The sequence below is a fragment of the Sphaerodactylus townsendi genome, linkage group LG01 (assembly GCF_021028975.2).
Source record: "Sphaerodactylus townsendi isolate TG3544 linkage group LG01, MPM_Stown_v2.3, whole genome shotgun sequence".
NCBI lineage: Eukaryota > Metazoa > Chordata > Lepidosauria > Squamata > Sphaerodactylidae > Sphaerodactylus > Sphaerodactylus townsendi.
The window spans coordinates 192,652,055-192,676,093 of record NC_059425.1 but is presented as its reverse complement, the minus strand read 5'-3'; the positions used below and the strand labels follow the sequence as shown (position 1 = coordinate 192,676,093).

The 24,039-nt window shown below is 46.6% G+C and overlaps 1 protein-coding gene across 1 annotated transcript in view; it reads right to left on the bottom strand.

Moving 5' to 3' along the window:
- Positions 1–308: 308 nt before the first annotated feature.
- The window catches only part of ADGRF5 (adhesion G protein-coupled receptor F5), a 62,923-nt gene continuing 39,192 nt past the window's right edge, over positions 309–24,039 (bottom strand). Inside the window, 9 exon segments of the mRNA XM_048506664.1 lie at positions 309–1,117; positions 2,766–2,847; positions 8,179–8,238; positions 8,341–8,382; positions 12,043–12,849; positions 12,851–13,405; positions 17,325–17,504; positions 20,759–20,946; positions 22,029–22,184. Coding sequence (XP_048362621.1) covers positions 1,038–1,117; positions 2,766–2,847; positions 8,179–8,238; positions 8,341–8,382; positions 12,043–12,849; positions 12,851–13,405; positions 17,325–17,504; positions 20,759–20,946; positions 22,029–22,184 — 2,150 coding nt within the window. The 3' untranslated portion in view covers positions 309–1,037.

Below are 24,039 nucleotides of genomic sequence, written 5' to 3'. Positions count from 1 at the left end.
TCCCAGAGACGTAGCAAAGGGGGAAAGCGCCCGGGGCACTGGTGCGTCCTCTGCCCCTTCCTGCCCCAGAATGCCCCCACCCCAAAACACCCCCACCACGCCCCCACAGGGGCACACGCCTGGTGCGTCCCCCCTGCCCCCCGCCCCTCTGGGCTTTCCCTGCCAACACTTCATTTGTCCATGCTATGCAGACAAAAAAAAGCCAAAATGGATCTTTTCAAAACATCTACAAGACATTTTATTGGTGCTGTACAGAAAGGGCCCCTGGCTATCTCATTTTGCTACTATAAACGGAATACTGAGTCACATTTTAAGCCTTGTGCAAGCAGCTTTTATTGAATATCGTCATAAATACATATATTTACATGTATACAGAAAAAGAGGTTCCCTTCATATCTGTATAGCTGGTCACTCTTCTATAGTACAAAAACAAAGTGCTTCTTTCTGTATCAGAGACAGTTTAGAAAGGTTGAAAGCGAGACCCTAGAAGAGTTCCTTTAAACAATGTGTCGGGTGGGGGGGATCCTCCCCAAAGCTCTGGGGCAGCAAGAGAGAGCCATGGGCGTGAACTGCCTCCTGTATACATGGCCACATGCACAATTGTGGTAGGTGCACCACCCCTCTCACAAGGTGATGCTTACTTGAACCCGCTGAACACTGGGATGCATCTTTGGTGCAGCTGGGGAAACGAGGCCACCATCTGCAGCCACCCCTTGTTATGTGCAACCTGCAACTGCAACTAGATTGAGGCCAAAATGACCTCAGGGATAGGGGGACTCGCCAGTGCCCTGGGGCAGGAAGGCCTCCAGCATTTGGCCACGCCAGAGCCCACCCTGCTGACAGGCTTCTTGCCCAAAGATGGTCTTAACATTCACTGCCCCCGTGTCACATGGTGCACCGGAGAGATAACGTGCTGCATTTAATACGTTGCAACAGAGGCACAGGCAAAATTTCCATTATTCATCGATTCTTCCTGATTGCTTTATCTGGAGGGAAGCAACACCCTGAGGCCTGTCAGAAAGGCAAGTGCCCCGTAATCAGGTCAGCAAAGAATACGCTTTGGAGGTGTTTTCAGAAGATAAAGAGGGTGATTCTGTGGAAGAGACTTGATATTTTCCTGTAATGCAAAAGCAAAAGGACATTTAAAAGATGCCGCTCAGTGATATGTAAGAGGAGTTTCAAAGGGTAGTTTCCCAGGGAGCCTGGGAGGGCTAAGTGCTGCCGCCGCCCGCCGTGGAGTCCCTTCCGCATCCCTGGAGCTTGGCTCCTGCTCTCCCCGGGGCCTAGGAAGGGCAGACGCCAGCCTTCAGGGACACCTGGCAGCCTCCAAGCAAAAGCTGGACAACTGCTTATCTGGGATGCTCGAGGCTGATCCTGCTTTGAGCAGAGGGTTGGACTAGATCAGTGATGGTGAACCTATGGCACGGGTGCCAGAGGTGGCACTCAGAGCCCTCTCTGTGGGCACACACAAACAGAGTTCATCATGTGGGGGGGAAATCACACCCACACACACACACCCACACACACCCACACATCTAGGCTGGCCTGGGCCGCTAGGCTCGATTATTAGCATTAAACCTAAGACCTAGTTTTGGGGAAGCAGTGTAGGTAACCCTGTTGTGCTGTTAAACCCCACTGATTTTCATGCAAAGAACTAAAGCACAATCCTTTACCTGGGAGTAAGCTCGATTGCTGGCAGTGTGGCTTGCTTCTTAGTAAACCCTCCTAGGGTCGTGATTCACCCGTTCAAAGAGTTGCATGGTTGCTTCAAAGCAAAGCCAACAACTACCACCAAGCTTACTCCTGAGTAACGCACGCCTCCGAGCCAACCATTTTTTCTAAACAAAAACCTCAGTATTCAGGTTAAATTGCCGTGTTGGCACTTTGCGATAAATAAGTGGGTTTGGGGTTGCAGTTTGGGCACTCGGTCTCAAAAAGGTTCGCCATCACTGGACTAGATGGCCTGTACGTCCCCTTCCAATTCTATGATTTTATGAGTCTAATTGCGTCCAGATGTGCAGATGCTTTTCTTGTGAATAATCACAGGACACATCTTTGGAATTAAACAGGCCGCAGCCCTCTTTATTGTTACAACATCCTTAAGGCAGAAGCTGGGCCACCAAGAGGAGCACATCCGGTCAGCAGCCATTCTTGGCTTCAGGGCAGCAGGATCTCAGGGCAGCACACACGACTCTCCTCCGTATTATCCTTATGACAGCACTGTGAGGTAGGCTAGGCCGAGAGTGTGTGACTGGTCAACACGACCCAGTGAGCTTCCAAGGTGGGTGCAGGAGGTGGGAGGGTCTTGAACTTCTGGTCTCATCAATCCTACCCCAACACCCAAACTTCTCTACCTCTCTGGGTCTCAAGGAAGCTGCTGAAAGCAAGCAGGCTGGGGCCTCACTTGTGCATGCTCTGGCTCACTGGGAGAGCATCCGTTTGGCACATAGAAGGTCCCAGGTTACACCCCCCCCACCTCCAGTTAGGACAGCCCTACCTGAGACCCTGGGGGAACTCTGAACAGGTAGGACTGACCTTGGGGGACCAATGGCATCACTGAGTATAAGGCCACTTCACGTGCTCATGCAAGGGGCTGTTGGGTCTAAGGAACTAGGATGGGTCTTTTACTGCATTCATATTATGGACCTCTGAAAGTCCACTTCTTGGTTTGATCCAAAGCATCTGGGTTTGATCCTGAGCATCCGGGTTTAACTTTCAAAGGGCCCACCTTTGCTGTGCTTTGCTTCCTGTTCATCATCACTTACCTGCTTTGCCAAACAAGTTGTTAAATGCTTTGGAGAAGGGAGAACTGATGGAGAGCATGGGAGCCGAGAGACCCTGGGATGACTGCAAGAGAGAAAAAAAGGGCCCATTAAAAGCTTGGAGGAGGGAAGGCAGCAAAGCGTAGCCTGGTTTCACCAGGTCTCAGAAGCTAAGCAGGACTGATGGGAGACCACCAAGGAAGGCTCTGCAAATGAAAACGACGGCAGATCCCCTCCGATAGTCACTTGCCTAGAAAACCCCAAGGGGTCATCATAATTCGGCTGTGACTGGACGACACTTTCCACTGCCACTAGATAAGCAAATTGACCCTATGCAGATTTGGGGGTTAGGCAAACCTAACTCTGCACAGGGGAGGGAATGTGGCATGGACTCGCCCAATCTTGTCAGATGTTGGAAACTAAGCAGGGTCACTACTTGGAAGGGAGACCACCAAGGAAGGCTCTGAAGAGGATGGCAATGGGAAACCACCTCTGCTGCTCACTTGCCTTGAAACTCCCACGCTGGGGTCTCCATGAGTCGACTATGACTTGATGGCACTTACACCCCCCCCCCAAAAAAAAAAAACAACCTTGCATTTTTTTCAGGCTGTGGTTGTGATCTATTTGTGTTTTAATTTATGATCATTTTAGTCAAATAACTTCAGGAATAAAGCCTCCTTTTAAAAAAGAAAAACCTGCTGTGACATCAATCAGTGTTTCAACTTAAAAGAGTTTTGAAATGTCAAAATGCTAAAACTATGCAAGGCTGCCAGGGTCATCTCAAATCTAAACTTTAGTGAATAAGTTGTTTCGTTACGTATTCTCAGGACTCCGCTATGACAACACACAAGTGGCCTTGTTGAAATGATGTGGGTGGAAAGAAATGGACACTTGGCGAAATAAGAAATGATATTCACAAAAATATTGTTTGGCTCCTCTCTTCCTCCCTTTCTAGCACAAACCTTTGGGATAGTGGTTTGGACTTATGGTGGTTGGTGTTTTTTTTAAGTTTCTTGAATGGATGTGCCAGTTTGTGCTTCTTTCAAACTTCCTCTGAGCTGGTTATTATTGGTAGTGCCATTCTTGGCTTTATTCAATGTTCCCACCAGTCCTTAGCTGTTCTTATGTTGTAATTCTAGCATAAATTCCAGTGGATCATCTTGGCCACTGAGTGGTGTCTCTGTTTGTACTCAGTCTGGGCAATCTTTTTGCAGCAGCTGAGGACATGATCTACAGTTTCATCAGCTTCTTTGCACAATCTGCATTTTGCATCATCTGAGGATTTTTCGATTTTGGCCTTGATCGAATTTGTTCTAATGGCTTGCTCTTGGGCGGCTAAAATCAGGGATTCAGTTTCCTTTTTCAGAGTTCCAGTTGTTAACCCACTGGCGTAATGCCCGTTGGGAAAGGTGGGCAGCTGCCCAGGGCATCACCTTGTGGGGGGCATCAAAATGCTGGGTTCGTTTTTGGGTATTTTTAGTGGTTTTCCATTTTGGCCTGCAGGGGGCGCAGTTTTTAGGATAGCGGCACCAAATGTTCAGCGTATCATCAGAAGACTGTCCTTATGCTACCCCCCAAGTTTGGTGAGGTTTGGTTCAGGGGGGCCAAAGTTATGGACCCTCAAAACTGTAGCCCCTATCTCCTATTAGATCCCCTTGGAAACAGTAATGGGGGGATAGGGGCACCCCCTTCAGGGGAGTCCCATAACTTTGGGACTCCTAGAACCAAACTCTCACCAAACATGGGGGGTAGCATAAGGAACAGTCTCCTGATGATACGCCAAAAAATTTGGTGCCACTAGCCTAAAAACTGTGCCCCCTGCAGGCACCAATGTCCTGGTCCAAAATAAATTTGGTTGTAGTGGAGAGGCCGCCCATGGGGGGGGGGGGGGGCATCCAACTCAGGTTTTGCCCAGGGCTACAGTTTGCCCAGGGCTGCCTCGTTACGCCCCTGTGTTAACCACAGCCAGGTCTTTTCATTATCCACCTTGTCTTTGATTTTCTTCAGAAATTGGCCATGCAGTGCTTTGTTGTGCCAGCTTTCAGTCCTCATTTTAATCACATTTTTTCTGTATTCTTGTTTGGTTTTCTGGGTTTGCAGCAAATGTCTGTTCTTCACTTCAATCAATGCCTGTTCTTGACTTTCCTTCACATAATCGGCCAGTGCATGCTTCTCCTCTTCCACTGCTTGCTGCGGTACTTTTTTGCAGTAAGCTTCTCCTGCCTCCAGATCTCCAGGGAAGGTATAATCTATCAGTATCACTGCGCGGGTGTAAGGCATGTGGTGCATTGTCAAAAGCTTCTGAGTTTTTTTCTATCCAATAAGCTTCCAAACTCAGCCTGTGTCCAGTTGATGATTCCCCGCGAGTGTACCCTGATGACGTGTATATGTAAGCCCAGGTGTTGATGGCATTGGTGGGTATTCCCACCGCTTAACTTAGGATTTCAAAATTTTCCTGACCCTTCTGGGTGTACTTCTCTGCTGACCACAGTCTTCACTTTTGCGCTACATGCTTGATGTTATCCAGCTGCAAAGAATGCCCATGTATTTATAAGCTGCCTTCTTGCCCCTCTTTTATTGCCACAGTAGCTACACTTTTCCAGGCCAGAAGCTCCCATCCAGAAATGTCTGTGCTGGAATATTTGGACTGCGTGCTTACTAGGTGATTGGATTTCTGTGTCTGATTTCCTGCCATACAGCTTCACATCATCCATGTACAGCAAATGTGAGAATTTTTTTTTCTGGAGTCTTTGGCCATTTCATAGCCCAACTTTGTTTTCTTTAAAATTACTGTTAGTGGGATCATGGCAATGATAAACAGTAAAGGTGATAGTGAATCACCTTGGAAAATTCCTCGCTTAATGTTGACTGTTCCAAAGTTTTCATTTCCGACTGTCAGTTCAGTTTTCCACTGTCTCATCACTTTTTCAGTGAATACTCGAATGTTTTTGCTGATGTCAATTGTTTCCAAGCATTTCATGATCCAACTATGGGGCAGTGAGTCAAATGCCTTCTTGTAATCAATCCAGACCATATGCAAATTTGTTCTTTGATTCTTGCAATTCTCCATTATAATTTTATCTATCAGGAGTTGATCTTTTGCACCCCTGCTCCTTCTTTTGTTCGCTTTTGTGCTAATTGGCAGGATGCTATTTTGTTTCAAGTAGTCCATGATGTTATCTAAGCTATTATGCCACAGTGAGCAGTTTGAGCATCGTGGGTAAACATGTTATTGGCCTTGTAGTTTCCAGGTGTTGCTCCTTTGGCTGGATCTTTCTGAATCAGAGTATGTCTTCCCAGTTGTTAGCCATTGATCGATTTCACCATTTTGCATGGCTTCATTGAACTGCTTGGCCATTGCCGGGTGCAAACTGGTTGGGTATTTGAGCCAGAAGCCATGCAATTGATCATGTCTTGGTGCCGTCCAGTTTTTCACTTTCTTGCTTCGATTTGTTATCATATCAGCTGTTATTTCCAGCTCTTGCATTTGTTTTTGGTCAACATCTTTCTCAAAATCTCTTATCCACTGCGCCTTACTGTTGTAATCTTTCTTGTTTTCCCACAGATCTTTCCAAAACTGAAGTGTTGCATTTTTCTCTGGTTTTTGCTTTCAAGATTGATGTGTTGAGGCTTTGGTAGAAATGCCTTTGGTCTGAACGAAATTGCTGATTTTGTCTGTACTGGATGTTTCTTGCTTCATATCTTTCAATTTTTCTCGCTGTGGCTGTTATTTGTTGCTTGGTGATCTCCATTGCTTCTTCAATTGTTCTAGTGTCTAGCCAGTACCTTCTAATTAATTCTTTCACGATCCTGTTCTTTCATATTTTTCAGGTTACTGGCATCTGATCTTAGTTTTCTGATCTTCTGTTCCAGTCTAATTTTCCACTTTGGTTTTGATGGTTGATTTATCCTGGGTTTAGGTATTTCACTGCCCAGTTCTCTTGTGACCACTAGTGCCATACTGTACATGAGCTGATTAGTTTGTTTGATGGATGTTGTTTCAATTGTCATCAATGCTATGTTTACATCCCTCGTATTATTATTATTATTATTATTATTATTATTATTATTATTATTATTATTATTATTATTATTATTATTATTATTATTATTATTATTATTATTATTTTGAGCGTTTTAAACCCTCCAATATATTTTTAGAAGATGCAATCCTGCAGGGGGATCCCCCAAGAATATAGGAAAATCTGCCAAGTGTTGATGTGGCCCTGATCTGCGGATTAAGATATCCGCAGATGTGGGGAGAGGGGGACAGGCATAAATATAGTAACTGCTGAATTTACTGCATTGTTACGAGACAAATATCATCATGCTGGTACTTGGACCTCCAGTGACTGGCACATGCATTGGGTTAGATCCAGTAAGCTTTTTCATTCATTCAAACGGCCAAAGGCCTTTTCTTACAATGTGCACCCCACTCCCATGCTGGATGCCTTTTGTCCGCACGGGTCTCATGATCCTCAGCAAAGCCTTTCTGGTGGACATCCCATTTTTTTTCTTTTTCGCCAGTAGAAAAGCCAGCTGGATTAAACCAGATTTAGATTGTGGGTTTTTTCCCTTTCATCTTCTGTATTCAATTAATATTCTTTTAATGAAATCCTTAAATAATATCATGTACACAGAAAGCCAGGAGTTGAAAAACCACAGAATTAAGCCCATTGGAAGAGAATGCAAGGATTATGATGTGACATAGGCTGGCTAGAGGTGCACGACATACCGCTTTAAAACTCTTCTGATTCAATTATGGCTTTAAATACATAGGAAGTAACTGCTTTAGGTAGATATCCATTTCTGTTTCATAGTTAATTGGAAAAAGTAAAGGTAGTCCCCTGTGCATGAACTGGGTCATTATTGACCCACATAACAACATTTACTAGGCAGCCAATGTTTTACGGGGTGGTTTGCCACTGTCTTCTGCAGCTACCTACAACTTTGCCTCCAGCAAACTAGGTATTCATTTGATTGACCTCAGAAGGATGGAAGGCTGAGTCAACCCTGAGCCGGCTACCTGAAACTGACTTCTGCTGGGATTGAACACAGGTTTTGGCTGCAGGACTGCAGCACACCAACCTTTGCCACAGAGCTCTTCAGTTAATTGAAACACACACAAATACAACATTGGATTCAAAGTGGAAGGAAAACAGCCACTGCCGATGTTCTATAACTACTTGGACTCGGCACCGGTAGGTTCTATCTCACATTTCATCTGTCACTTACCCAAGAGGATTTGTAAATTCCCACTGAAAAGGAAATCTTTGGATTTAGTATCTCTTTTCTCAGGGAACGCACGAGTCACACAAGACATAAACCAGCTCTTCTATGAAAGGAAGTCACCATCTGTCTGCAGAAGGGCCCTTTGGAACCAACCAGTTATTTTTGTTCCTGGACTGGACGTTACCTTTGAGCTCTGTGAACTCCATCTGGTCAGCGAGTACTTATTCACTAGGGCTTCTCGTACCTGCAGGTTTGAAAATTAAAGGAAAATTAAAACCCGCATCAAACGGTGATAGCAGGTTTATAACTGTAAAACTTGGCTGTTTTAATATGATTCTTTCCCTACCTTTCTGTCCCAGAGAATGCCAAACAACAGAATGAATAATCCCTGTAAAACATTTGGAAATTCACATTATTTCACACTCTGCAACGGGGTCTTAGACATTATCACACAAGCAGATTTCTTTAAGGTAACTGATGCCTCAGGAGTCTCCAGAAACTCACCTCTAGACAAAAGGCTTTTCAGCATGGGATTCTCCCCCCCCCCCCTGCCCCAAAGCCTGGCTTCTGGATTGCATCTGGCTTTCCCCTCCCCTATGGGCTGTTTGGTTTGCCTGCTGTTGCTTTCATGTCATCCCACCCCCCACTCTGAGTTCTTCCTGTGTATTTTCAGATTGCCAAAAAACCCAGAGTGAAAAATCCCAAAGCAGAGCCTTTCTCAACTCTGATTGCCCCACAGGGGCGTTTTCCCCACGGACAAAATATCCTGGGATAAGGAGGCGAAACATCCTCATTCGGCCATGACTTCCACATGGCTTCTGGGCCTAAGTCGGGCCCGCCTCACAAGATTTCCCTTATCCCACAGCTTTAAAAAATGATAAAATTGGAGGTTCTTCTTCTAAAAGCCCGAGCCGAATATTTCTCCCAGGAAAACACCGCAGGAGACAGACCAGTTTATTTCTCCCACCTCGCTGCCTTCTCTCCATGCCCCACAGCTACAGCCAATCAGAATGTCAGAAAAATGGGAATGTTCGCGCATGCGCAGGAATCTATGTAAACTAGGTAAACGTAAGCGTTCCTGTGGAAAATGAAAACAAACCAGGGGCTTGTGCATATTTCACTGGAGTTCTTCCTCCTGGCCTGAACACGCTGATGGGGCAGCCGTTCGAAGGAAGAAACCGAGATACAAACAACCCCGTATGTTTGATCCCGGTTTTCCCTCGGAATATTATGTCTGTGGGGAAAATGGCAGGGTGAAAATTAACAGTCATGTGGTTCAGGGGAAAAATGGGTTTGCATCACATTCCAAGGATAACAAATGGATGTAGAATTGACAAAGTGTCACTGGATCACTGATGTGCAACAATTATGACTGAGAAAATGTAGCAGCCCAGGAATGAAAAAAATCAGCCACCGTTTCCAAGATCCAGAAGCTGAGAGCAGACGTCGTTCATGACCGCAACAGGGGAGAATTCACAAATGCTCCCCCCTCCATCTGTCCCTGTCTGTACTCTGGGAGAACAGACACAGAGACCACCGCTGCTAATGTGAACAGGATAATTTCTCAGGTCCCGGAACACACTTTCCTGGTGAATTTTATTGACTGTATTTCGAACTCAAGGGGCTCCCAGAACGTCTCTCATCCAGGCACTGACCCCATCTAGAACAGCCTAGCACCACTAAGGGTTGCTGGATCAAGTGTCCTTTGCTGGGATTTTAAAGGAATTCCTCCAGATGTTTCCCTGACCCAGATGACTCAGGCTAGCTTGATCTCATGAGATCTTGGAAGCTGGTTAGGACTTGGAAGGGAGACCACCAGAAGGGCCACGGCTGCCATGCAGAGGCAGGCAAATGGCAAACCACTTCTGTTCATCTCTTTCCTTGAAAACCCTACAAGGTGGCTATAAGTCACTTGATGGAACTTCCCCCACTGGCCCAGAAGTGGCACGCAGGCAAACCAACTACGTTTCTGCCATTTGTTCAGCTCCAAAGAGTTTGTGCACGTGGTAGGCAAGCAAGTATCTCTGAGATCAGATACCTAGAACCATAGAGTTGGAAGAGGCCACAAGGGCCATCCAGTCCAACCCCCTGCCATGCAGGAACACACAATCAAAGCACTCCTGACAGATGGCCATCCAGCCTCTCTTTAAAAACCTCCAAAGACGGAGACTCCACTAGGTAGTGCATTCCACTGTTGAACAGCCCTGACGGTCAGGAAGTTCTTCCTAATGTTTAGGTGGAATCTCTTTTCCTTCATCTTGAACCTGTTACTCCTTATGGCTTGGATCCCGCAAACCACCCCTGGAAAGGGCTGATGGTCCATGATCTTCCCCAACTCAAGCGAACTAAGAGCTGGGTTTTATGCCCTGCTTTTCTCAGCTGTCGGGAGTCTCAAAACAGCTTACAATCACCTTCCCCTCTTTTCCTCCACAACAGGCACCTTGTGAGGCAGGTGGGGCTGAGAGAGTTCTGAGAGCACCATGATGGGTTCAAGGCCACCCAGCAGGCTTCATGTGGAGGAGTGAAGAAAGAAACCCCACTCTCCAGATTAGAGCCCACTGCTCTTAACCATTCCACCACGCTGGCTCTACACTACGGCTGTTTCAGCTGCAGCAACAGCTTGGATGCTTTCCCCCATCATGTTTGAACAAACAAAGAAAAAGAGCCAGACCTCTCACACCTTGCAACCTCTGCATTAGGTCTTGGCTCAGTTGTGTGCCAGAAAGGGGACCAGTTCTAAAACTGGCTACCATCCACACCTGTCAGTGTGCTCAACTCAGCTAGTGCCTCTAAGCATTAATCCATAAAAATAACTTCATAATCTTGCAGTGACATGCACCATGGAAGCCCCGAGAGCCAGACAGGTATGGCACAAGTTTCTGATGGGGCATAGGGCATAGATTTCCTGGGTCTATGGAATTTTGGGAGATGAGCAATTTGCATTTTTTGCAAATTTGCATTTTTTGCAAATTTGCATTTGGTTCCCCCACACTGCCACCCCCCCCCCCCCAAATCAAGGCAAGCCTAGCCTGCAGATGAATTCATAAGTAAGTATATATGTGTGCTGTATTGGGCCCAGCGTGGACAAGCTAGCCTCCACTGACACCCCCCCCCCCCGACTGCCAGTGGAGCCCATGGCCAGGATTGACTGCAATGGGATGGGATGCTGCAGTGGGAACGGTGAGGCTGGGAGCCAGCTGACGAGGTTGGGGCCTGCCTGGGAACAGGGGAAATGGGTGACCCTGGGGCTTCTGGGGATGGCATAAGGCTGGCAGTAGCAGCCTGCAGGTGTGCGCCACCAAGACAGAAGGCGTGGCCAGACAAGACTGTAGGGGAGGAGGCCAGGTGGCTCCCTCCAAATGAAAGACAGGTCTTGGGGTCTGAGAGGGACGTCAGGGCAGGGCCTTGAGGGTGGTAGGTGGTAGGAGGGGCTGGGCTGGGTGAGAGGAAAAGTGGCCGATCAGGTCTCCAAGAGAAGGCCTCGAACCTAGTACCAGGATTCTATGTTGCTGGCAAGGAGCCAGGGGGTGAAGCAACCCCCATAAGAGCAGGAGAGAGGGGCCAGGCAGAGAAGACTCCAAGATGCAGGGGAATCTCCCTGCTACAGACAGAAAGATGTGGGCTACGGTCTCTTCTCCTGCCCATTCTGAGGCCAGCCCCTCCCAAGCCAACCTGGAACCCCACGAAACCAACAGGGAGAATGAAGGCAGGACTGCTGGTAGCTTGGTGCACCTCACAATATGATTATTCTGCAGATCTATAAAGCAACAGCTGCTGTGAAGAGTAATCCCTTTCCCACTCATCATCTTGGACAGTATTCTTATATAACGATAACTCCTGATATGATTTGGGCCATTGGAGGATCATCATGCCAAATAATATTACAAACAAATTTATGCTGATGGATTCAGATGAAAAGGGAAGGTCAAAAATCACCCCTCCCCCTTTCTTAGAAATGTTATGGGTTTCATGGGGACATCTAAAACATACTGGCTACATTTTTTATTCTCTAGCTTTATCAGCCAATTGGTATCTTTATGCGACTTACCTGAAAGGCATTGAAAAGGTTAAATAAAATATGGAACACTATTGAGCTATCCTTGAAGACCGTAGCAAAGCCCAGGCCCCAGGTGAGTCCTAAGAGTGGGGTCAGAACGCCAATACTCTTGGTGATCCGATAGATCGAGCTCCTTTCATCATTTCTTGACCTTTCCCCAATGGAACGAATCGGTATTTTTGAGATGACCACAACGGTAATCACAGCATTGATAGCAACAACGAGCAGGGCAGGGACAACCAGTGCTAAGAAAGCATAGCTCTTGTCCCAGTTGAGGAAGCAGACGTCTCCTCTTGTGTAAGAGTCCTGTGGTAAAGTAACGGCTATGGTGATAGCTGAGATAACCAGAGGGCAGCCGTAACCCAAGCAGAAGGCGACTGTTTTCATGACAGTTTTGCTTGTGTTGTGAAAAATGAAGACCAAATGGTAGAAGAGCATCAGGCTCAAGGAGAGCATCCAGAAGAACACACAAAGGTAGAATAAGTGGACGAAAAATGTAGCTGCCGTGCAGATCTTCTCATCCATTTTGTCCTCCTTGGCCGCAATCACAATGAACCAGATATCCGCCATCAGGAGAGAAATCGCAACGTTCAGTATGCAAACATGGCGCATGTAGGATATTCTTGTTTTAGTCACTGATTTCCATACAAGAGCTTCAATGACAATACAGGCCACCAGACTCAATATGGAAGTACCCACACCTATGTAAGTGATATAGCTCAATGCCCACCAGTGGTCTTCGCGAAGATCTTCACGTCCAGCTGGAGACATCAGCACAGAAAATGAAGTCAAGGGTCATATTAAGGTGACATCCTCCATTATTTTCACTTTTGCAACCCATGTCATCCCAGCCCCCTTGGTCCCCTGAGAAACTGAAATTCCAAAAGACGCACCGAGGATTTATCAGCGACTCGTTCATCTTTGCAAATGTCATTTGGATCTGGAAGGGCTCACTTTGGTTAGCCTTCACTACGGTAGAGATCACCAAGCCATTTATTGATTCTTCGCTCTGCTCGTGCTGTGGGATAATACGGCTGAGACTGGAATAAGCCACACTGACAATGGTGGATTGAAAGAGTTTCCCTTGTTCAATTTGTGTTTTGTTGATTAGCACATTACCACTGAGGTTGGAGAACATAAAATTCTCGTAGTAGTCTGAAATATTGGTTTCATTCAGGACAACTCCTTTGAGCTGAATGTTCTCCAGGTTGACAGAAGGAATGGTGCTGTTTACAGCTATGAGGGAGTTTGAAAATTGCTCTACCGAATTCAGTAATTGAGAGCTGCCATTTTGGACTGAGCTCCAAGTGTCCGTTGGACTGCTGATGACAGTATCGACTGTGGATAAAAAATTCTGTAACAGAGCAAGAAAGCAGCTGTTATTAAAGTTGATATGTGGTGAAAACTCTACTTCTCACAAATACCAACTTACCCAAACCCACCTAGCAACTTGCAACTGGAATGTCTAATGGCAGGATGCTTAAACTTCCTTCTAAATTTCAGATACCCCATATGTTCCTGCCCAAGAATTAAGATCACAGGGAGTGGCCAGCTAGATGGTCCCATCCACCAGAGTTTATCTGGCAGGTGTGCAAGACAGGGTCTTTTCTAGGGTTGGTAAATACCCTAGAAATTCGGTAAAATTTGGATTCAGATTTATTTGGGCATAAAATTATTTGTATGCCTGAATAAGATAAATAACATATTTGGATAAACCAGAATATTCGGGTATATCCGAAAAATTTGGGTCCGTTTGAATTTATTTGTATTTTTGGTGTTTTTTCACTTTTGGCCTTCGGGGGATGCATTTTTAAGGCTTGAGGCACCACAATTTCAGGGTACCATCCGGAGACTGTGCTGATGATATCACCCAAGGTTAGTAGGTATATATGTTTATTTAGAGGTGGGTTAGTTATGGACCTCGCCCCCATTCCCATTGTTTCCAATTGAAGCTAACAAAAGATGGGGACTATCCCTTTGAGGGTCCATAAACTTGGACCCCCTGAATAAAACTTCACCAAACTCAGGTGGCATCATCACAACAGTCTCTGGATGATACCCTGAAAATTTGGTGCCACTAGCTTTAAAACTGCACCCCTGACAGGGACCCCAGGTTCAGATTCCCTGCTTTGCAGTGTCTTGGCTCCATTGTAGCCAATAGGGAAATTCTGAGTGTGTAAGCAGGCTGCACATTTTTGAAGATAGAGCCACCAGACTTTCAAGGTGGCTTCAGGAGGCCCTCAGGCATGGTGAACTGTTCTTCTTGGGGTTCAATTTTATGGGCCCCCAAAAGGCTTATTTTGTTCCCCCACTCCTGCATATGAAGCCTGCTGGCTTAGTTCTCTCTGAACTCTCTCAACCCTCCCCCTGCCCCCAAATTCTGTGGGCATCAGGTTCACCTTTAACTGGGTGCCCACAATATTTGCCCCTCACAAGCAAACTTTTAGCAATTTGGCTGGTTCCTTCAGGACTTCACACCAGCAGCCCTGTGGGAAATAAGTGCCCCTACCCAGAGCAAGACCCCCACGAGAGTGCCCCCCCATTGAAACCTCTACCACAGAGCCAGCTAGGCATAACAAAAATCCCCATTGAAGTCTATGATGGGAAAAGTTATTTTTTCCTACCATAGAACTTTCTGAAGAGCCTGGCAGATTCTGGGGAATTTCTGAGTGTCTAAGCACTGGCTGCACATTTTTTAAGATATAGGTGCCAGACTTTCACGGTGGCTCCAGGAGGCCTTCTGGTAATAGAATCCAGGCTTGGTGAACTTTGCTTCTGCGGTGGGGGTTGAGAGTTCAGAAAGAACTCAGCCAGCAGGCTTCATGTGCAGGAGCGGGGAAACAAAATATGCAGACCTGCAGGAAATGTCAGACTCTCAAACATGGAAATAACAGAGACCGCAGGGAAGTCCTAAAGCAGTTTATTTCTTGCAACGCGTAGAGTAACAATAGGTTGCATCTGAGCCAGAGAGATGAACTCTTCAACCCCCTATATCCTTCAACCCCCTCCAGGAGGGAAACAGGAAAGCATTTACAGGAAAACATTTGCAATTCCCACGCAGCAAGACATCTAGGCACTGACAAGCATGGTCCTGACACCCCTCCCCAGAGCCTTTGGGGGCCCCATGAAATTGAACCCCGAGAAGAAAAGTCATCAAGGCTGATGCTATTACCAGGAGGGACTCCTCCTTGAGCCACCTTGAAAGCTCTGGTGCTTCTGTCTTCAAAAAAAATGTGCAGCCTAAGCTATTACCACTCAGAATTCCCACTGGCTAAGCAATGGGAGCCACAAGGCACTGCAAAGCAAAGAATCTGGGCAAGTTTCCTGGAGTCCCTGTCAGGGGTGCAGTTTTAAAGCTAGTGGCACCAAAATTTCAGGGTATCATCCAGAGACTGTCCTGTTGATGCCATCCAAGGTTAGTGATGTTTTATTCAGGGGTCCAAGTTTATGGACCCTCAAAGGGATAGTCCCCATCTTTTGTTAGTTTTCATTGAAAACAATGGGGGATGGGGCACCCCCTTTAGGGGGCCATAACTTTGGCCCCCCTCAACCAAACTTTATTAATTTCAGATGGTATCATCAGCACAGTCTTCGGATGATACCTTGAAATTGTGGTGCCTCTAGCCTTAAAAATGCGCCCCCTGCAGGCCAAAACATGAAAAAACTCCAAAAAATACTGTCCGAATATCTTGCAGTTGGATTCATTCATATTTGACTGATTTTTGCCCAAATATTGCAGAATTTGCCCAGATTCGAGCTGAATCTGGTATTTGTTGCATTAAAATAATTTCAGGAGCAGCCCCACAGAGAGCCCTGTGGACTGGATGAAGGTCCTGCTCTTGGATGAGAGAAGTGCTCAGATGCCACCCATTATGAACACACCAGGTTGACATTCTTGTCGTATTGTGCTATCATTATATGCGTCTCAGGATCAGCATGATAACTTGGTCAGGATATGTCTGGCAACCCTTATAATCAATGCTTGGATTGTGTCTTCCTGCATGGCAGGGGGCTGGACTCGATGGCCCTTGTGATTTCTTCCAACTCTATGATTCTATGAAATGACAAGCAGAGATCCTCCAAAGCCCACGTTACAGAAAACCGTTCAATTGTTCCTGCACAAGAGGAAGCCTGCTGATCAACCCAGTGGTCAGACAGACAGAGTTTATTGTGGCGCCTGGCCAAAATTAAAGTTATAACTGCCGAGTGGTCTATTTAGTCTAGCATCTTGTTTCACACAGTGACCTTTCCAGCCAATTATGAGGGCCAACGATCCGGGCATAGAACACAAGCCCTTCTCCTGATGATGCCCACTAGTACTGCCTCTGGAAACAAAAATTCCCTCGTGTCACCATGGGTTCTCCAGATAGTCCAATCCTCCATGAATCTGTCTAACTCCCCCACTTTAAAGCCATCTGTACTCATGGCTCTAACTACCTCCACTGGCAGTGAATTCCACAAGTCAGTAACTCGAGGAGTAAAGAAGTATCCTCTTTGCTCAGTCCTGAATTTCTCACCCCTCAACTTCACTAGGTGCCTCCAAATTCTAGTATTCCGGGAGCGGGAGAAAAAAGTTCTCTTCCTCCACTTCATGCACCAAAAATTAAACCTTGTTAAGTTCCTGCTAATTACTTCAAATGAATACTCACATGAATTTAATTCTTCCAAGAACTGGGGGAGGCATCCGATCTCTGCATTCACCCTCATGCTGTTCTGTTTTTTTCTTTCCCCAACAGAGGCAGCAATTCCACCTTCCACTGCCCTAGGGTTGCCAGTCTCTAGGTGGTGTATACACTAAACATAATTACACTGAAAGTGGTGGTGTATCCACTAATCGTTTAGTAGATGCAGTCTTGGTACACAGACCCCACAGTGGTTGCTGTTATGGTAACCCTACCCTGCCATACTGCATCTCTGGGATGTTTACTTCCTAGTTGTAGTCAAAGGACCTGTTCTCAGCCAGCATTTTCCATCCCATTCAACCTCCGGATAGTACCTTGCAGGCAAAATACTAGCAAAGAGGAAAGAATTCTTAAAAGCAATTTATGCTGTACCAGGCCAGTCTGAATGGGATTTGGGTGTCATCCTGTCACTCTCTTCCTGGCCTGATCATCATCCTCATTACTTCCTTTGTAAAGCAGGGGAGGTCGGCAGATCCATTCGGAACACTGCCAAACTCTCCCCTGGCGCAAGGGACTCCTTGGGTGGAAGAGTGTCTGGGCCCAACCCAACATACAACAAACAATAAGCACTCAAAGCCACCTGTCACTTACTTCCACAATTTCCTTCTCTGCATCTACAGGTATAACTGAAATCATATTCAAAATGCCAACCACAGCTTCCAGATTGGCTGATGAATTGCTTATATCTTGCTGTTCGGTCTTCACAGTGTTGTTCAAGGTCTGCAGATACATGGGCAATGCCTGAACAGGTGCAGGGCTGGACACCAAAGACTAGAATGAAAAAAGAGAATGTATTGTTGAAGGCTTTCACGGCTGGAATCGGTGGAGTTTGGTTATGGTCGCACTTAGTAGCGATGTCGCTTAGATTCTGTGGCTGGCATCTTCAGATCCTCTGAAGATCCTCTGAAGATGCCAGCCACAGATGCAGGCAAAACGTCAGGAGAGAGTGCTGCTAGAACACAGCCATGCAGCCCGGAAACCACACAGCACCCCAAAAAAGAGAATGTCTTTGGTGGAATGCCATGAGAGACTTGATAATCGGCAAAATTGTGTGGTAAGAAGGTAACATTCTCTGTGGCATAAAATGTTGAGAAATCGTTTCTAGAAAGCAAGATAAAACATGCCTTTTAATTTCTGCTTCACAGTGGGGTGCAGTTTCTGACCCATCACCATTTCTCCAGGTGCCACCCTCTTTCTGGCATACAGGTCTGCCAGACTCCTGCCTGGACTTTGAGATCGCTTGTGATTACAACCGCTGCCCGGGCAACACAGATCAGTTCACCTGGAGAAAATGGCATCCAATTGAAGGTGAACCTGATGCCCACAGAATGAATGCCCAGCCATCCAAACTTCAGCAAAGTTGTCTGGTTCCTTTCAGGAGACACATCCACAGCCCTGCAAGAAACAGGTGCCCCTACCCAGAGCAAGAGCCCCCAATAAAAACTCCAGCACAGAGCCAGCTGGGCATAACAGCAAGCCTCATTGAAGTCTATGGTGGGGAAAAGCCAATTAATTTTTCCCACCATTGAACTTGCTGAAGTGCTGGGATAATCCAGTGCTATGAAGTGGCTCCATTGCAGCCAATGGGGAATTTATGTGGGGGGTCTGTGGGGTGCACATTTGTAAAGCTAGTGGCCCCAAAATTTCAGGGTATCTTATAGAGACTCTCCTGATGATACCACCCAAGTTTGGTTCAGGGGGCCCAAAGTTATAGACCCTCAAAGGGGCGGCCCCCATCTCCTGTCAGCTCCCATTGAAAACAATGGGGGATCGAGGCACCCCATTTGGGGGTCCATAACGTTGGAGCCCCAGAACCAAACATCACCAAACCTGGGTGCCACTAGCTTTAAAAATGCACCCTGTGCAGGCCAAAAACCCCAAAAATACAAAAAAAACCCCACGAATTATTCGGGACACCCAAATATATTTGGTTATACTGAGTATGATATTCATCTTATTCGGCATAGTGATAATTTTATACCCAAGTAAGCCCGAATCCAAATATTACCCAATATTTTTGGTAATGCTCAACCCTAGTCATTAAATTAGTGATTAGCATTCTGTTTCTCCCCTTCCATCTAGGTGGCTGCCATTTTGTGCTGGTATGTTTGTGAGGAGGGATTTTCAGGTGGGGGGAGAATTCTCAGATGGGAAGATTCTCAGGTGGGGGGATTCTCAGGTGGGGATTTCTTGGATGCATGTTTCACAGGGAAACAAAGCATTTCCTGTGCGAAACATCCCCCATCCTGTCTCTGGGCTCCCAATGAGGCTGGATGGCCCCTGCACCCACCGTGCAAATGGTGACAAAGGCAACATGGGTTCATTTAACCGGTTAGTGTTGCCCGTGCAGAAGGAACCATTGCCATGACCACAGAAACCAGGGCATCAGAATTCCCCCTCCCCTCCCTTTCCCTCCTCCTTGTGCCTCATCGGGTTCAGGGATGTTTTTCCCTTTGGGTATAGCACAGTTAATTTTTTTTAGTTCATCACAAACTGGTCTCTTTTCAGGTTTTCTTTTTCCTTCATTCACAACTACCTCTGAATAATTTAAATCTCATTCTCTTAAACATAGAGTTGCTGCTGTAGTTGCTGATGCTGTACTGGCCACAAAGTTTTATTATTCCAACAAGTTCTGTTTTTTCCCCTCTGGAATGGACAGGAGCAGTTTACTTTAAAACTCTTGTGCTATTAAAAAGGATAAAAGCTTACAGTTTCCTGGGTATAATGTCTAATTAAAATAATCCTCTAATGGTTTCTACTCAAGTAATCTGGATGTTATGCATACTCATTCAGATGTAAGTTAAGCTCGCTGTAGATGGGCTTACTCTGAGGGCCCAGAAAGATTATTTAAGATGACGTCGCAGTCACATGATGTGGGGGAGCCAGGGATATCAAATTGGCATGCCAGGCAGATCCTGTGCCACTGAGCACCAGCCCGTCTCCCAATGAAGACTGGCAAAGTCAGACCATCTGATTCTCAAGGTCAGTATTGCCTGCTCAGACTGGCAGCCACTCTCCAGGGTTATGGGTAGAGATCTGTCCCATAGTAAGAACAAATGTCTTTCACTTTTCAGTAATCTTGGAAAAACTTTGCACCGAAATAATTGACACCCCCCCCCCCCGCAAGAAATAGAAGGTTTTACTTTGGATTTTCTGCATGCCAGGGGCGTATCTGCCATGGGAACATGGGGAGTCAGAACCTGCATTTCCATTTGGCCGTAAGCGCAAAAATTCAGGTCCATTTGTGTTTTTTTGTATTTTTAGTGTTTTTTTCAGTTTTGGCCTGCAGGGGGAGCAGTTTTTAGGCTAGCAGCACCAATATTTCAGGGATTTTTCGGGAGACTCTCCTGATGATACTACCCAGGTTTGGTTCAGGGGTCCAAAGTTATGGACTCCCAAAGGGGGTCCCCCATCCCCCATTGTTTCCATTGTTTCCAGATTCTCCTTTTAAATCTACCCCCTTTGACATGGACTTAAAGGGAGAATCTGAGGTCCCAAGTTTAAACATTGAAAATGATGCTGTTTCAGGGTGGGGGAGAATCCACCCCAAACAGTGTCACGTTCAATGTTGTTTTCACTGGGGACCCCAGATTCTCCCCAAGGTGGATTTAAAAGAAGAATTCGAGTCTTTGTTTAAACACCATTGAAAGTGATGCTGTTTGGGGGTGTGGATTCCACTGAGGTGTTTCAGGGAGAGAAGATGCTAACATTTGTTTGGTAAATGTTTTGCTGGGGATGATTTGTGAGAGATTTACATGCTTAATACCCACTTGCACTTGCTTGGAGCTGTTTCTCAGGCTACCAACCTACTTCATAGGGATGGTGTGAGGACAAAATTAGGAAAGAGGGTTGGTGGGGAGAGAGCCATGTATGCTTTGCTGGAGGTGGGAGGTGTTTTGTGAGCTGGTGCAAAAAATCATTATTTGGTCATGGTGGGGGAGGGTGGCTGCCCATACCCCGGGGGGGGGGGCAAACTCAGGTTTTGTTCTCCACACAGATGGTCCCCCATTGAGCCATGTCCTTACCTCAGCATTAAGGAGAAGATCATTTACTGGGACAGACAGACAGCTGTTTCGACCAAGGACCCAGATATGATCACACCTGTAAGTGAGGTTTCCTCGGACGGTGCTGTTTGTCCCCAGACAAGGTTTTACAACCACTGCCCCGGTCTCTCCAACACCAATGTCTGAGGAGTTACACGTGATTGTCTTTTCTGTAGAGGAAAAGAGCAAGAGAAAAGTTGATCTCATCTCACGTCAGGAGATGTAAAGAAAACCTCCCTTCTCCTTTCTCATAGGATGCTTTTAGCAGCTGTTTAACAGAAACTAGGAAGTGAACACAAGAAACGCCCTCTTGGATCAGCCCAGTGGTCCCCGCCCACCATCCCGGTTGAAACAGCAGCCAACCCACTGGACCGGCGGGGCTGGCAGACAGGACATAGAGGCCGAGGCCTGTCTTGATGACGCCTCCTAGTGCTGGTGCTCAGAGGTTTGCTGCCATCCTTTCAAGCCTTCTCTGTACCAGGTTCACCTGGCACATTTCTGTAACGTAGCCTCGAACATTTAGCAACCCTTGGCCTCCAACTGCATGCAGAGGAAACTGTCTTCCTGTGAAAGGACAGAACTCTAAAAATACGATCTGGGGGGCTAACCATGATGGATTTGTGGGTGTGGAGGCGCCTTCAAGCCACAGCTGCTTTTAGCAACCTCTGGTGGGGCTTTCAAGGCCAGTGATGTCCAGAGGTGGTTTGCTGTTGCCTGCCTCTCCACAACAACCCTGGACTTCCTTGTGGGGTCGCCCATCCAAACACTAACCAAGGCTGACCCTGACCCTGCTTAGCTTACGAGTTCGTAATAGAAATGTAAAAACATAGAAGTGATTCTCTAATAGTGTGTAACTAAACCCCTTAAGAGCCTGACGCATTTCTGAGGTGCCCCTTGGCTGGGAATGTAATGATCTGGTCTAGGAAAGGGAACTAGAGGTCTAGGGCTTCTTAGGTGCACATCTGTTTCTGAACCCAGAATCTTCCAGAACACATGTCAAGTAGCTGCATGTACTCAGCATGCCCGCTCAGGGTCTGCAAGGGCTAGGGATCTCTGGAGTGCAAACAAAGCTGCTTAGCATGGGTGACTGCCCAGTGAACACAAGACCGAGCCCAGGCAAGTCTGCACCAGGAAGCCCTTTGCCAGCCACCATCGCACTGAGATCGGGCCAGATTTGGAAGGCGGGAGAAACTGGGACTCAGGGAATCCTGCACATATCTGAGTGGCTACTTAGATCCATTCTCTTACTTACTTGGTACAAGTTTTAAGCGCATAGGTAAGCTCTGAACACGTCCACCAATTTGGTTTGTGAATTCACACAATGCATTAAAAGCTGGTTCTGTCTGGTCACAGCTGTTGAATTGGAGCGTTCCGACGTAGCAGACAAAGTTGCCTTCTGTTCGCTTCTCTGCAGAGGAAGATTTTGCACAGAAATGACACCAGGTAACCATCAGCACAGAGATCAAAAGTTCCTCCCCTCCTTTCATAAAACTGGGCTTGCATTGAATGGGGACGGAGAGATGCAAAGTTCAAGTTGCATGTAAAAATGCAGCAACAGCCCCTTTGGTTTTGATCAAATTTTTTAATGGCATAAGGCTAAATTAAGGTCACATTTATTACCCACCTTTCTTTCTTACGCACCTCAAGACAGCTTACGATAGAAATAAAATGTATAAAACAGAATTCATAAAAATACATAAAGCAACACATTAATATCACAATTTAGGACAGGTTTGGTCAAGCACAGACCTAAATAGACCCATCTCCAGCTGCCAGCCTCTTCTGCCTAGGATAACTGTGGCATAGTTGTGGGGTATTAGCCACTGAGCCTGGTGAATCCTCCCTCAGTGGCCAAAACACCCCTGGGAAGAGCTTTGCCCCCTATTACTGCCTCGAAAGCTAGCAGGGTGTAGTGCTTTCAGAGTGGGGGACTCTAATCTGGAGAACCAGGTTTGTACACCCACTCCTCCACACGAGCAATGGACTCTAATTTGGTGAGCCAGATGTATTTCCCTGTTCATCCACATGGAGCCTGCTGGGTGACCTTGGGCTAGTCACAGATGTCTCAGAACTCTCTGATCCCCAACTATCTCACACGTTGTCTGCTGTAGGGAGGGGAAGGAGTCTGTAAGCTAATTTGAGACTCCTTAATGATAGAGGAGGTATAAAGCGGTGTATAAAAAAACAACACTTCTTCTTTTACTGCCAATTTTTTTCTGCACACTTGGAATCCTTTCCAAGTTTGTAGAAAGATTCATCTTTCCCATTTATATAGCTCCACTCATTGGATTTAAGTTTCCAAAGTTTTGGCCTAGTGGGAACCTGCAATGCTCATGAAGGAGAATCCCCCCATTGCTGATTATTCAGGGCTGGGAGACTTGCTGCGAGGGTGGGGTGGGGGGCTTCCACACATCCTCCCCATCGCCAAATCCAGTGCTGCGCCAGGCCCTATTCCTTATGACAGTGCAGCTGACCTGGAGACGCGTCATCCTCTGTACTGGCCAGGCCCACATGGCTACTGAAGCAGCAGCAGCAGCAGCAGCAGCAGCAGCAGCAGCAGCAGCAGCAGAAGAAGAAGAAGAAGAAGAAGAAGAAGAAGAAGAAGAAGAAGAAGAGTTGGATTTATATCCCCCCTTTCTCTCCTATGAGGAGACTCAAAGAGGCTTACAAGCTCCTTTCTCTTCCCTTCCCCTCCCCCCAACAAACACCCTAAGAAGTAGGTGGGGCTGAGAGAGCTCCGAGAAGCTGTGACTAGCCCAAGGTCACCCAGCTGGCATGTGTTGGAGTGCACAAGCTAATCTGAATTTCCCAGATAAGCCTCCACAGCTCAAGTGGCAGAGCGGGGAATCAAACCCTGTTCCTCCAGATTACGGTGCACCCGCTCTTCACCACTACGCCACTGCTGGATTCCTCTGCTGCTGTGGCAGTGTCTAGACCAACTGCCCACATCTGTTGACACTGTGGGTGGGGCTGGAGTGGCTGCTGGAGTCTGCCCTCATGGGGCCCAGATCAACTCCATTCTGATCTGGGGGGGGGGGTGTTAACTCCTCCCCCATATAACTGATTGTTGATTTCAGATTTTTCTGCAATCATGGGAAATCTCCCAAGATTTGAAGAAAAATCTGTGTGTCCCTTATTTGCAGATTTAACTATCTGCAGTTAGGGGGCAGATTTGGAATTAGATCACTAGAGGTTGAAGTGCCCTCAAGTCAAAGGTGACTCATGGTGACGCCTCATGGGGTTTTCAAGGCAAGAGATAAACA